General features: G+C 53.7%; 1 protein-coding gene across 22 annotated transcripts in view; it reads right to left on the reverse strand.

Moving 5' to 3' along the window:
• Positions 1–14,776, reverse strand: part of Ncor2 (nuclear receptor corepressor 2) — a 160,327-nt gene that overhangs the window by 106,347 nt on the left and 39,204 nt on the right. For all 22 annotated transcript variants that reach the window (XM_051204936.1, XM_051204928.1, XM_051204924.1 and 19 more), the window contains one exon: positions 2,523–2,733. In XM_051204936.1, the coding sequence (XP_051060893.1) occupies positions 2,523–2,627 (105 nt within the window). In that variant the 5' untranslated portion in view covers positions 2,628–2,733. The remainder of the gene's footprint in view (positions 1–2,522; positions 2,734–14,776) is intronic.

Below are 14,776 nucleotides of genomic sequence, written 5' to 3' on the forward strand. Positions count from 1 at the left end.
CCAGTCCCACGATGCCCTCTGTGGCACAGCAGAGTTTGTGACCAACTGGAAAACAGCCCGAATGTCCATCCCATAGCAGAGTCAGCCAGCTAGGCCCAAGGCCAAGGCTGGGGACAGCCAACTTCATCAGGAATCCTGGCACACACCTTGCCAGGCACTGACCTGTGGATACGTGGCTCTTGAATCCTATTGCCAGAGCATATTGGGGGTGGGGGGGTGACGGGGACAGGACACATGACACGACACGACGACACATCACGGGATCTGGGCAACAAAGCCTGAGGCTGATAGCAAACATGTCACCCCTGGACGACGTGGTGGGACTGCCTGATGCTAGAGGCAGGGGGTGCCTACTATCCGAGCTCCTATTATCACATCACATGAAGACCAGCTCGTGGACTCGCGGAATAAGCATAATGTCACCTCAGTAGAACCCCCATCGTTTTATGAAGAGCCTCCAGGAAGAGAGGCCTACTTGAGCATGTATAACTGGCCCAGAACCATACATCACATTCCCCAGGCCCAGAACACTACAGACCAAGCTGGTCATTATACCAGGGACACACAGCTCCACAAGATACTGCGTTCTTCTATGGTGCATCGCCTTACTATGCCTCTGTTACTCTTGTTCCCAAGACAGAAGTGTTGAGCACTGCACAGTTTCTCATATCTGTGCTCTACACATCTTTAGGCCACAGGGAGAGGGAGGAGTGGTTGGGGCGGGGGGTGCGGGGTGTGTGAAAAGGGGGTTAACTTGAAGAAGGGCCTTGGGGAAGGCTAGGGAAATAAAGGTGCAGAGGCTGAGAGAAAGGGCTGCAGGAAGCTCAGAGCTATGGGAGGAGCCTAGGGGAAGGGAGGGGGCTGGGGAATAGAGTCATAGGGAAGGCTGTAAGAGAAACCAGGAGCTCCAGATCACAGATCCCAGCCTTCACCAAGTCAGCGCGGAAAAGTGATGAGGCCTGGACACACACCAGGAAAGAGACTCTCCACGGTCCCCAGGGATCAGCAGAGGTCTGCTGATGGCCCAGCAAGGGTTAGAGGCCAAAGAGCAAGCATGTTCCCTGGAAAAGGAGCACCAGGGGACAGACATGTTCCAACCTGTAGCTATCCCGACAGGCCACACTCACCCCAGTGGGGTTAGTAACCACTAGGTCCTGTCTGGCGAAATCCTGCGTCACCAATGGCGCAGCAGGACAGCAGGAGGTGCCTAGGGTCAGCCAGTGACCCCAAATGCTGGGGAGAGGACACAAATGGGGCAAAGAGCAGGAAGCGGGTGAGAGGGAAGGGGCGAAGGCAGCTAAGACTCCCTGAGGCTGGGCAGGCACAGAGAAAGTAGATGAGCAATACGAATGGAAGGGGACAAGGGCGAAGCCACAGGCTCAGCCTGCAGGGCAGGGAAAGCCCCAGGCAGGGCCTCTCCAGGAAATGGCTTTAACAGTATCAGGTTAGTGTGGCAGCAGTCACCTGGGGTGTCATAGGCATTCTTGTGGATGCTCTCATCAGCCCTACTTTACAGGTGACAGAACTGAGAGACCCCCAACACTAAATGGCAAGTCTGAGTTCCCCAAAGACCTAGAGAGCTGATATCCTTAGTGACCCAGCGATTGTCACTAAGTGGTGGCGTTAAGGCTGGGGGCCAGGGAGAGTAGGACCCCAACACTGCCATGGCTGCTCCACCCAAGGCTCTCTGAGAGAGCTGTGCACTACACAGGGAATACCCTTCTCTACGACTAGGCCCTCAGTTCTTGGGGAACCATTGTGCTTCGGACCTTGAGGCCAGGCCCTCAGACTCATGGATAAGCATACTTGACTCACAAGTAGAGTCATCTCCCACACAAATATAGCTCTGTCACGGAAATGGACCACACCATTCAAGAGGGACAGACATGAGCCTCAACACACATATACACCCAAGGCAACTCCCACGTAACTGTGACTGATACATCTCACACCCCTTCAGTCAACAGCCAGAAACAAGGTATACAACAGTACACAATAATGGCCCATGGAGAGGGTTCAAAGGCCCAGCCTCCTGCTTGTTCCACAGTAAGAAGTGAGCAGGAACAGGACACCCTGGCAGGGACAGGCACTGAGCCTCAGTCTTACAGCCAAATAAATAGGCACCAAGACCTTGATGGTTAAGGAGAAGGGGGTGTGACCTCAGTCTCCCTCCCCCAAACCACCCCATCCCAAACAGAAGAAATGAGTCTGGCTGGAAGAGGGTATACTCTGCAGGTGCTCCATTGTGCATGCCAAGTCCACTGCCGATCAAGATCCAGACAGAGCATCCACTCAGCCTAGCCCCAGCCTCCAGTCACCCACACTGAAGAAGTAAGAACTTTGCTATGTAAGCCAGGCTGGTCTCAAAATCACAACTGTCCTGCCTCCACTTCCATAATGCTGAGATTATAAGCCTACACCACCACAGTCCCCACTGCAACCAAAACAACATGGGCCATGGCAGCCTGTTGAGGAGATGCGTGAGAGTAGAAGAGGTGGTACTGGGCGGGCATGCCCCTTACCGTGTGGGGCCGGGCTATCTGCACCGGATAGGAGATGCCATGGGGCGGGTAGCGGGGCTCTGCAGCCCGCCAAGTCTGTGCCACAGGCTGTGTCGATCCTGACATGGTGGTAGGGTCCGGGTAGGCTTTGAAGCGCAAGACACTCCTGACCGAAGCTAGGACTAAGGGCTGGTCTCGGTCATCTGATGGCAGGCGACCTTGTCACAGGTGCCTGTGGAGAAAAGAGAAAGAAAACAAGTTGAGCCTGAGGCAGCTGGTCCATAGCCAGAGAGGCCTCATCCTTCCTCCTGCCTGAGCCTCCATCCAAAAACAGCCCAAAGTCACAACGCCTTGCCTACCTTCCACAAGCCAGGGCCTCAACCAGCAGACTTGGGAGCCTCAATGTGAACACCATACCAACAGCCATCCAATGGCTCCCACACCCACCTCAGCCAGCCAGCTCACTCCACAGCTGGGACTTTCCAGGTCTCCAGAGCAAAGTTCTCCAAAAGCCCCTGGCAACTCCAGCTCACAGCTGCCAGGCCTGTCCCTGGATTGTGTGCTAGAAGAGCGGTACACACCAATGACCCACTATGGGTCACAGGGTGACCCAGGCAGGGCAAAGCTGCCCTGTTGTCCTCTGCCAGAGATTGCCAGGTGATGTGGATAGGACATAGATTTGGTTGACCTGGTGCCACTAGGAGTCAGGGGACTGGATGCTGAGGGTCATACCAGGGACATCTAGGAACAGATACAGGCATGCTAAAAAGGAGGACAGCAAACAGGTCCAGGATGGATAAATGCCACCTTCCAGGCAAGACTCCATGGCTAATACAGGAATGCTCTGAGAACAGCCCAGGTCTCAAGGATGGGAGCCTGGAGGCTTCAGGAGCCAAAGAGGCCATGAGAAGATTGAGACGCGCCCCCGCACTGGGGTCCTTCTTCCCTTTCCCTACCCCCAGCCCCCAGTGTAAAGCTCTTCCTCTTCACACTGCACCCCAGAGCTAAGGCTGGGTCAAAGACAAGGAGCCTGGCCAGGCCCCCAGCTCCCTGTAATCTCATCCTGACTTCCTCTGGGGCTAACTTGTAACTGCCCTCCAAGCAGCAGATGGCCTACGTCAGCCGGTGAAGGGTCTCATGTAGAAAAATGAAGCAGCAAAGGAGAAGGCTGCAGATCCAAGAAGCCATGAGACCCCTATCCCATCCACTCTGGAGGTCCTGACTATGTCCCATTCCCTACCCAACCTATAAGTGTGAATTTCACATTAAAACCCTGACTCCTAGAAGGGTCATGTGACCTAGGCATGGCCAATCAGATTGTTGAGGAAGGGGGTGGTGACTGACTTAAGGATGATCAGGTAACCCAACCTGAGGACCCAATGAAGAGCCATCCCTGAGTGGATGTGGCTTTATTCTGAAGGCCCTGGCTGACTTTTGTTACTTGCTATCGAGAATTCTGGCTCACAGGCTGGAGAGATGGCGCATTGGTTAAGAGCACAGACTGCTCTTCCAGAGGACTCATGGCAGCTCACAACTGCTTGCAACCCCAGTTTCAGGGGATCTGATACCCTCACACAAACTGACAACAATGCACATAAAATAAAAATCTTTTAAAAGAAGAGTTCTGGCTCCCACAGACTACCTACCACCAAAAAGAGACATGTCACATGACATAAACAGAGGGGGACATGACAGCTGCCCTGTGCCCGAGGCAAGATGCTGCCTTGGGAGGGCCAGGGGTAACCAGTCTACACCCCACCATCCCATCTCTTGCCTGGTTTCAGAGTTGGCAGCACCACCAGGACAACCCTACCCTGAAGCTGATCGATCTATGTCACATGGTCCAATGCCGTGCACACCACGGGTGACCTCAAAACCACCATCTGATCTGGGGATACACAGGAAGGATGGGAGGTGGAAATGACCTACACTGTCTATTCTCTTAGCCTGTGGGAATGTAGGGACAGAGCCCACAGGCTCTGCAAGGAGATCTGATGCCTCTCTAGGCCACCTCTGGAAAACCTCAGCCTGGCTTGACTGGCTTCCAGCCTAAGATTCACAAGGTATCCACCAGGGACATAGGAGCTGCATCGTCCAAGGCCACCCCACCAACCCCTTCCCAGTGTCCCCCAAAGCCAGAGAGAGAGTCCAGTGACCCCATCCCATGAGTTTATCTGACCCACATTTCACCTCTTCAACTCTCAGCCTTGTTTGTAGCCCGACCGGAAAGCAAACACAAACTAGGAAAACAATTTGGCAGGTCCTTAAAACCTGCAATACAGAATTACTGAGGATCTGCAACCCCGCTCCTAGGCACCTGAAGAACTGACAGAGTCAAACAGACACATGCATGTTCAGAACGGCCCCATTCCCAACAATCACAACGTAGAAATGCGCATCAGCATGGCCTGCCCATTCAATGTGAGTGCAACTTAGCTCCCCCCAAAAAAAGACCAGAGACACTGACATAGACCATACTATACAACCCCAGGATGCCACACTGAGTAAAAGGAGCCAAACACTAGGACTTGGTCACACAAATGTCCTCAAGGGGCACAGCACGGGTCAGAAAGGAAAAGGATGGGTACCCACGTCCTGAGAAGGAGGCAGAGGGTGTCCAGGGGAAGAGCATCACCACAGTAGGAGCCCAGAGGTGAGACTAATGTTGATTGTCTGAGAAAGCCACTGAATTACATGGGGGGAGGGTGTCACTCAAGCTCCCACAGACCATGGTAGATTCGAACAGATTCTATTCCAGGAGCAATGGAGAGCCCCTGATGGTGGTTAAGGGGCAATACAGCATCAGAGTGTTTTGCCATGGGTGGCACAGCTGACAAGCCACTATAAACGTCCAAGCTAGAGACAGACTGTGGGATGGGGAGACAGCAACTGGAAAGGGAAGCGAGCAGATGGCACAGCGTCGGGTAGCAGGCAGACAGAAGCCTTACAAGCTTGCAACAAGGGAGGGACATCTTCATACACCTCACAGTGGAGTGGCTGTAGCCCGGGGACAGCAGGGTCCTGGCTGCACAGTCTGCCAGGAAGAACCTGTTTAGGCAGAGCCAAGGGAGGAGCCTGGAAGGCAGCAAGCTCTCAGGAAGGCATTCTCTACAGAGCAGCTTCTGTAGAACAAACAACGTCACCCTACAGAGCAGGGACTGGCTGAACCCAGGGACGTCCATCCACCACTGCAGTCACAGCCTCAGGCAGGGACATCCTCCACAGCCATCCTGTGCGTCACTGACCTTAAGTGACATGCATGCCCACATCCCTACATGCATGCCCACATCCCTACATGCATGCCCACACCCCTTGCGTTCTTCTTTCTCCTCACAAGACTGGACGGTTGGCATAAGCAGGACTCAGCAGAGGCCTGGGACCAGCACAGGCGGGCCAGCCCCAGGGACGTGAGGGCCCACCTGTGTGTGTCCCCCATGGCAGCAACCTCCTTCAGAAACTGTAATCAGGTATATATGGCACTTGGGGACACAGTCAGTCAAGACCTGGCTCAGACATGGGAGATAGAATGGGGGAACCGCTGGACAGCAGAGAAAGGCTGGGGTGGTAGCCATGGGACATGCTGTGTACAGCATGAGCCTGTGGCTTCCTGGTGGCAGTCAGCACCCAATGACACCAAACTTAAAGCAGAAGGACAGGAGGTGACAGGGGTTCCCCAGAATTAGAAATGTGTGCAGCAGTCTGAGGCCAGAGCTCACACCCACCATAGGGGCCGGCATCTCTGTGCAGCCTTCAGAACCCATGGTATAGCCCAGTTTCCACAGACACCAAGAGCCTTGTGCACAAGAACCACAATGGCTACCCACACCGCCTGACAGATCTGCCTCTGTGCTCCAGGGTTTCTGTGGAAGCCAGAGGCCACCAGACACACCATATTGCCATATGAGGAACGTAACCTCCAGTGATGCCTTCGACAGGGGTTTGTGAGTCTCCCCGCCACACAGACCTCTTCCTCCCCAACCCCAGCCCCAACTGGGATCAAACCATGGAAACTGAAAGCCAAGGAACAATCTCTTGGTCACTAAACAAAAATGATGCCAACAAGACCTCCCCTTTCAGTAGAACCACATACATTACTGTCTCAAAGGGCTAAAACAAGGGACCAACTCTACCCTTCATGCTCCTGTGCAGCCTTGGGCTGGGTACAGACCTTTCTGTGCTTCAGTTGAGAGACTTTACGGGTAAACTATCTATAAAGAGGTACAGGCCAGTCTTTACCCCTAGAAAGGCATTGTCCCAGGGGAAGCCTCCAAATCCTCCAGCTTCCATGTGGCCCTCCCTGGGTTCCACTTCCTACAGAGCAGCAACAAGTCCCCATCATGGACCCTGTCCATGTGTGTGACTGTGGCTGAAGGCTGTGAGCCTGCCACCAAGCACACCCAAACCATTAAAAAGATGGACAAACCAAGGCACAGAGAGAGGCTCTCCTCTGTCCAGGATCACACAACACCCCCTGGCCTTGGCCACTGAACAAATCTGGTAAGCATGGGCCACGTGTTCTGGTCCCAGCTTAGCCACAGGAGTGTTCCCAGGGCTGTGGCCAGCCAGCGGTTCCTGCCAAGGGACACTTCTTCCTCATGGCTTTCCTTGCACTTAATTTTATTACACACACACACTCTCTCTCTCTCTCTCTCTCTCTCTCTCTCTCTTTCTCTGTGTGTGTGTGTGTGTGTGCGCGCACGCGCGCGCATACCCACTTGAGCTTACATGCACAGAGACCGGAGGTTAAACCTGGGTGTCACTCCTCAAGAGCTAACCACCTTATGGTTTGAGAAGGGATCTCTCCCTGGGACCTGGAGCTCCCTCAGGAGGCTAGGCTCATCAGTCTGTCTCTATCTCACCAGTGCTGGGATTATAAGCACGTGCCATTATACCTGGCTTTTCACCATAGGTCTTAGAGATGGAGCTCACATGGTAAGCAATCACTGACTGAAGCATCTCCCCGGCCGCTATTTAATTTTAAAAACGGGAGAGGGCGGCTAAACCACAGCTTGTAGTCCTTGGACATGGGAGTTCTCAGAACCTCACACCAGGTTCTCCAGACACCCTGGGTAGTCTCTGGTTTCCATCAAGCCCCCTCCTCCATGTGGCCATCTCCATGGCCACTCTGCCCACAGAGAAGAGGAATCAGACAATGGGCTGGGGTATAGATGTGGCGGGGGTGGGGTGAGGGTTTGCAGTGACACTAACTGAGTGGTTCTGAAACCCTGCTTATTCTAGGTCCTGGCACAGTGCCTGGCAGGGAAGCAGGTCACCAGGAAAAAGCACTAGGGACATAGGCCCAGCTCTCAGCAGGGACGCAGCCTTAAGACCCAGGTCCTTACAGGCTGAGCAGCCAGGCCTGGGTCCTCCTCCTCCCTTCTGCACAGGAGACTCAAGGAGACACAGAGGAGGGTGGCCAGAGACAAGGACATCAGCTAGAATGGGGAAATCAGGGAACTGAGGGTATGGGGAGGACTTCACAGGGTGAGGGCTCCAGAGATCAGCTGCGCTCACTAAGAAAGTGCTGTACACTTCCCAACCATGCAATCCAAAACCCTGAGGTAATCACCACAATGTGGGCAGACATGCATGCACACACGCACGCTCATGCCTCCTCCAGGAGGCCCCTTGATGAACTCCCTGTATGTCCCAGAAAGCCCACACCCAGCACAATGAACACAAGGGCCCCTCTCCAACCCACCCAATGCCACAAAACCTGAGGCTGGCTGGGTCTGTCCAGCAGTGTGTCACCATTTGCTGGGCTGCAGCCCATCAGCTCAGCTCGCCATGCAGAGAGTGTCTAAGGGACATCAAAAGGGCCTCGGCTGGGAGGAGCCTTTCAGAACCTCTGGTTTTAATGCAAGATATGAGACCCTGCAACCCAGACAAGGCCAGAGCCCCATGTGGCCACCTGTCCACCTACCCTTACATTTGGCCACTCAGCCACAGCTGGTTAGCCACTGGATAACCTGTCTGTCCTTCCCTTCTCCTCAAGATGCTTTTGGAGAATCAAGGAGCCAGGAGAGATCATTGATGGCCTGAAGGGAATAGCAGGCGGCCACATGTGGATGATAACCAATATTTCTGCAGCCAAAACCAGCTGCCCACTAGGTGCCCAGTGGTGGGACCCCCACAGTGCAGTTCCCTGTCCCAGCCAGCCAGGGGGCTTACCACAACACTACCTAGCCAACTCTCCCTGCCAGTCAACCAGGAAAGAGATCTGTGGCCACCTGAACACCCAGCCAAGGGGATGCCCCTTGGATCAGCAGCGCAAGAGCACAGTCACAGTCACCAGTGGTGGCCCCAGCAACTCAGAGATGACCAACAGGAGATCTAAGGTCAGGCAACATCAAGTGTCTGGAAGCCCTTTGGCCAGGAGCCATAGGCAGCACCCAGATAATCATAGTCCCCAGAAGCAGTCCCAGGACCTAAGTCCACTGGGGATCCCAGCGAAGACCCTGGGAAGAGGGCCTAGATAGGAGACAAAAAAGGAGCCCCAGAGATTATGAACAACACGGACCCAGGAGCTGGTCTGGAACTTAGGAAAGTGGCTAAGAGGACACACTAGCCCAAATATTACAGGCAAAGCCAGAAAGCTAGTTCAACTTGGTGACATCTGCCAGCATGGCCTCTGAATAACCAGTAACCCAGACTACTCCCCAGACAAAGGGGGCCCAGAGATCCAAGCCAGACCCGTTTGTGCCTGTAGACAGCCAGTTCTGCAAACTTCTGAGAGCGCCTGCACAGGAGCACCACCTGCAACAGGCAGGACGCTCATGCTAGGCCCAGAGCCCTGGCGACAAGGTAAGTAGCTGGCCAGCTCACCCAGCAAGCCATCTATGAGCCTCATTTACTCCCCAAAAACCACACAAGCTGTTCAACATCAAACTGGGTCTTTCTAGTCCCCTGGCAGCCTCCCCACAGTACCCTACAGTTAGCCCCAGACCAAGAAGCAGGCCTGGAACTCACTATGTAGCTGAGGATGACCTAGAACCTCTGATCCTCCTGCCCCCAGCCTCTCAAACGCTGGGATCGCAGGTGGCTGTCACATCACTGGGCCCCTGCAATGACTCTGCAGCCATGTCAGGGGCAGCAAACTCTCCTCCACATGGCTGATGAGTGCAGAGTTCCAAAGAATGAACACCAAGCACCTGGATTCAACTGTGCCTGAGTTCTATTTAGTTCCTCGGAACTTCTGTACTAAACAGGGGAAGAAAAGGAGAATCCAGCCACTGCCGCAGGGAACCCAGATGAGTGATACCTGGAGACCAATTGCCAAGCTCCATGGGCTCAGATCGCCAGCCTCCAGGTCCCTCCTCCATACGGAATGGAGCAAGGAGGAAGTGGTCAAATGAGCAAGCATCTGGGGCAGGAACACAGTCAGCCTCTCCTCGCCAAAGCGGGCGTACACGACTCCTCTCCTTGCTACTGGTGGCTCTAACAGGGGTGCGGCCCTGTGGACAGTGCCTGGTCCTCACACTTCCTGAGGATCTGGGTCAGTCCTTGGCAGCAAATATACTCCACTGTCTGGCAGTAACTGACGCCTCTGTGAAGGTTCTATGGGAACACGGTGGCCTCTGTGAAGGTATGCCTGACCATGGCTGAGGAGCCCAGAACCGATAAGCAGGCCAGCCAGGCCAGAAGGACCCTGGAGAGTAGGCCACACACCTTCCCCCATCAAACCCCTCCTCTACCTTGCTGAGAGCTCAATTTCCTAGAATATAAAAAGGGGTCAGCTGGGCATGGTGGGACACACCCTTAATCCCAGCACTAGAAGGCAGAGGCTGGTGGATCTCTGAGTTCAAGACCAGTCTGGTCCACACAGTGAGTTCCAGGACCATGTAGCCCCTGATAGGGAAAGGCAAGACTTCCTACTCTCTGCTTCCATTCTCCATCTGTGTTCCTGGGACAACTCCATGTCACACAGTGGAGGAAGATACTCTTTCCACAGGGCAATACTGCTTCCATCCCAGGACTTAAGTGGTCACCATGGTGACAGACCAATGTGAATAGTGCCTGCCATCTCTGTGGCCAACCATACAGCTAATGGTGTCCTAACCAGAGATCCCATTCGGACAACACTGTGCAAATGAGAGAGGTACAGAGAGGTGAGTGATGCACCCAAAGTCACACAGCAGGCAGTCAGCTCAGGTAAGCCTACTCCAGAAATAGGGTTCCAGGCCAAGTCTTTCCTAAAATGCTGTAGAAACCACCATAAGAGTCAGGTATGCTGGGGCATGGCTTTAATCCCAGCACTTGGGATGCAAAAACATGCAGATCTCTGTAACTTCGAGGCCAGCCTGCTCTACAGAGCAAGTTCCAGGTCAGCCAGGGCTACACAGAGCAAAAACCACAAAAATCCACAAGGTAGATCCTTCAAAACATGGAAATGGATTCTGCCACAGCTATGGAGGTTTGCCTGATGAGCTGTTCCCAGGGTTCCAGGGCAGGTTGGAAACCTCCTCCAATCACAGGTGGTCCAGCTGTCCTTAGCACAGTGGCCATGTTGCTCCACCCTTCCTCCTTCCTGAGCATCTCCCCTTTTTATGATGGCACTGCTCAGGGGCCATCCAGGACATCCAGGGTAGTCCTATCTGGAGTCACCCTGCAAAGACCTGTTTTCTAAATGCTGTCACAGGATCTAGGATGTCCAGACTTGAGCAGATCCTTGGGGTTCCATTCACTCTGCTGTGTTACACCAATCTCTTCCAAGGTTCTCTCCTAAGCAAGCTCCCTCGAGCCCACAGCTAGGCACTGAAGAATCCCCATGCAGCCAGGTAGGCCACAGCATGAAGGCACACGCAGGGACACCTAGGGGCATGGTCATGGCTCAGTGGGCCCTCTGGCTGGCAGGAAGCCAGAGTCTCACGCCCAAGGCTCTTGGTAGAGGCCAGCTCAATGACTCATCCACTCATAGGCTAAGAGGTGGCTTGGGGATAGGAGTGGAAAACTCAAAGCCAAGGACCCGGCTGAGACCTGTACACAGAGACCTAGACAAACAGGCACACACAGACAGACAGACAGACAGACACACACACACACACACACACACACACACACACACACACACACACACACACACACTAACCCTGATCTTGAAACCTTGCAAGGTTCAGGGTAGCCCACTCATGCTGTTTCTCCTAACCTGCCAGCCCCCACAATGCCCATCCGCCTGGGACCGGCTGAAAGGGCCTGCCATGACATCACAGGTGGAGGAGCTGTGCTGGGAGCTGGGAGGAAGTTGGACCAGGGGACAAAGGACTCATTGTCAAACACAACTGGAGGCAGGGGCGGATCCTCTGCATGCCTGGCTCAGAGTGGCAGGAGGACCCACCCCCAGTCTTCCAGAACAGGGCGGGTAGCTGGGGCAGTGTCTGTGCCAAGGAGAGCTCACCCTGGGAAGTGGCCTCCCAGAGCTGCTCAGAGCCAACACTGAGCCAAGGGTAAGAACGCGCGCAGCCTTCTGGGGAGGAAACAGGATAATCCTCTAGCACTAAGTATCACCCTGAAGGCAGACAGACACCATTCATCCCCTCTGTGCAGTGTGCCAGCTGTGTGTCTTTGGGGAATTACTTACCCTCCCTGAGCCTTACATGATAGGGTGATTCTGGGCTCAACCGAGATGTGCAAATTCTCACATCCCCAATCCCTCCAGGGCAAAGCTCATACCGCAAGCACAGAGCCCTACTTTCCTTAATCCCATCCCCATACCTCCATGACTTCTCTCAAGAGGTAGGCACCCAGCAAACAGAGTATGCTTCACCTTCCCAGACTGCCATGGGTCCAGCAGGCCCAGCCACTGAGTCTCAGGATGGAGGACCCTGTCTCAAAACAAGGATCCTACATCCAAACATAATACATCCATATACACACCTCTCTCTCTCTCTCTCTCTCTCTCTCTCTCTCTCACACACACACACACACACACACCCTACACATACATACCAAAATGCATACCCCACACACATGCATACATACACACATACACACAACTACACATGTGCCACACACACAAATATACACCACACAATACATATATGCATACATACACATATACAATAAATACAACACACACACTCTACACACCATACACATGCATATAATACACACACACCACACCAAGCTGAGCCCCCTCAGTCTAGGGACATGCCTAGAGTACTCCCCAGATGTCAAGTCAGGTAATTCCCAAGAGGCTATCTGGGCTACTGCAGGCACAGCTGAGGGAATTTGCCAGGGCCCAGCCTGAACATCTGGGACCACCCCTCCCACCAAGCTCCCTACACTAGCATCTAGAAGCCAAGTAATGGCTGGCACCGGGAGGATGGAGACTTTGGGAGGTGATGAGGCCATGGGAAGGACCAGTGCCCTTGCAACAGAAGGTTCCCATGGCAGGTGCCTGAACCCCTCCTCCAAGTGAGTCTGCAGCTGGAGCAGGCCAGCCCTGTCCAGGACAGCACCTGACCTGACCCCCACCAGTTAATGCCTTGGTAGTCGACTGACAGCTTCCAGAACAGAGAAGAGGGAGCCATAGCTCAGAGGACCTCAAGGAGTTAGAATGGATGCCAAGAAGTCCCAGCTGGGGACAAAGGCACAGGATCAGTCGTGTGCAGAAGGCGTGGAAGACAGCACAGTCTCTCAAGGAGCCACTGGAGCAGGCAGGGCAGAGCATCCCAGGAGAGGCAGGTGCTCCAAGTTTAAAGGTCCCGACATGGGACCATGGCTGAGGTCTCTAAGCAGTGACAGCCCACAGGATCAGGAAGAGTGATCTCCACCCCCTCCCTGCCTCTTGCCTCTGCCCAAGGAAAGCTAATACCTCTGCCCCAGAAACAAGCCTGCAGCACCCCACAGGATGTCTACCAGGGTTTGAGTGTGAAGGGTCCCCTGTGTCGAACACTGACTGGTGCTTTTAGGGCATAGAACCTGGCTGGAAGAAGTAGGTCACTGGGGGTGGGCCCTGAGGTTTTCCAGTTAGGCGCTATTTCCGGTCCACTGTCTGCTTTCTGCCTGTAGATGTCACGTGACCAGCTTCCTCAGCTTCTCCACCATGATGGGCTGTACCCATTCAACTGTGAGCCAGGACAAATATTCCCTTCCCTAACCCACTTCTCACTGGGCATTTGGCTACATTTACAGAAGTAATGTGGACAATGGTAGAAACTCCCCCAGAGCTTGGCCGCAGATCCCCAGCCCAGCCCTGCAGGGTGATGAGGAACCTATTCAATTCTCAACTTAACACAAGCTAGGGTCACCTAGGCAGAGGGAACCTCAAATGAGAGAATGTCCCCATCAAACTGGCCTGTAGACAAGTCTATGGGGTGTTTTCTTGATCAATGATTGATGTACGAAGGTCCAGCCCACTGCGGGTGGTGCCAACCCTGGGCAGGTTGTACTGAGTTGTATACAGAAAGCAGACTGAGTGAGCCACCTAGAGCAAGCCAGTAAGCACTGTTCCTTCACAACCTCTGCTTCAGTTCCTGCTCCAGGTTCCTGTCTCAACCTCCCTTGGTAGATTATGATTTGGGGATATGTGAGCCAAATACCACTTTCCTCCCCAAGTCCTGGTTTGCTCATGCAAACCCTACCTAAGACAGAACCACTGGGGTGTGGGGGAATCAAGCTCAACAGTATGCCCACTTTAGGGGGTGGCCATGTACGGGGCTCTGCTCAATGATGGGGGAATGTCCTTCCGTATGTTGTGAATATATGTTTCTCTTTTTGGTTTAATAAAACACTGATTGGCCAGAGGGTGGTCAGGAAGTATAGGCGGGGCTATCAGAAGGAGAATGCTGGGAAGAGGAAGTCAGTGTATCGCCAGGCAGACGCCATGTAGCCACTGGGAAGATAGGATGCTGGGCATTCTCCAGTAAGCCAAGACCACGTGGAAATTAAGAGAGAGCTAACCAATAAGAAGCCTGAGCCATCAGCCAAACAGTTTCATCTCTGTGTGTTTATTTGGAACTAAACAGCTGTGGGACTGGGACCAGGTGGGACAGAAGCTCCATCTACAGCTCAAGTTATGAAGGAGATTTTTTCCTTGTACCAACAGTTCCTTAGTTCACATCTAAGGTCAACCATGCCAACAGAGCAGACAAACCATGGAGACCATGCCAACAACAGAGCAGATGTAACCATGGAAACTGTGCCGACAAAGCAGGAGAACCACGGAGACCACGCCAAGGACAGAGCAGAACCATGGAGACCATGCCATTGACAGAGCAGAACCATGGAGACCAAGCCAACAGAGATGGCAAGCCACAGAGAGCATGCCAAGGACA

Source organism: Phodopus roborovskii, unplaced genomic scaffold, assembly GCF_943737965.1.
Source record: "Phodopus roborovskii unplaced genomic scaffold, PHOROB, whole genome shotgun sequence".
In the NCBI taxonomy this organism is placed as follows: domain Eukaryota; kingdom Metazoa; phylum Chordata; class Mammalia; order Rodentia; family Cricetidae; genus Phodopus; species Phodopus roborovskii.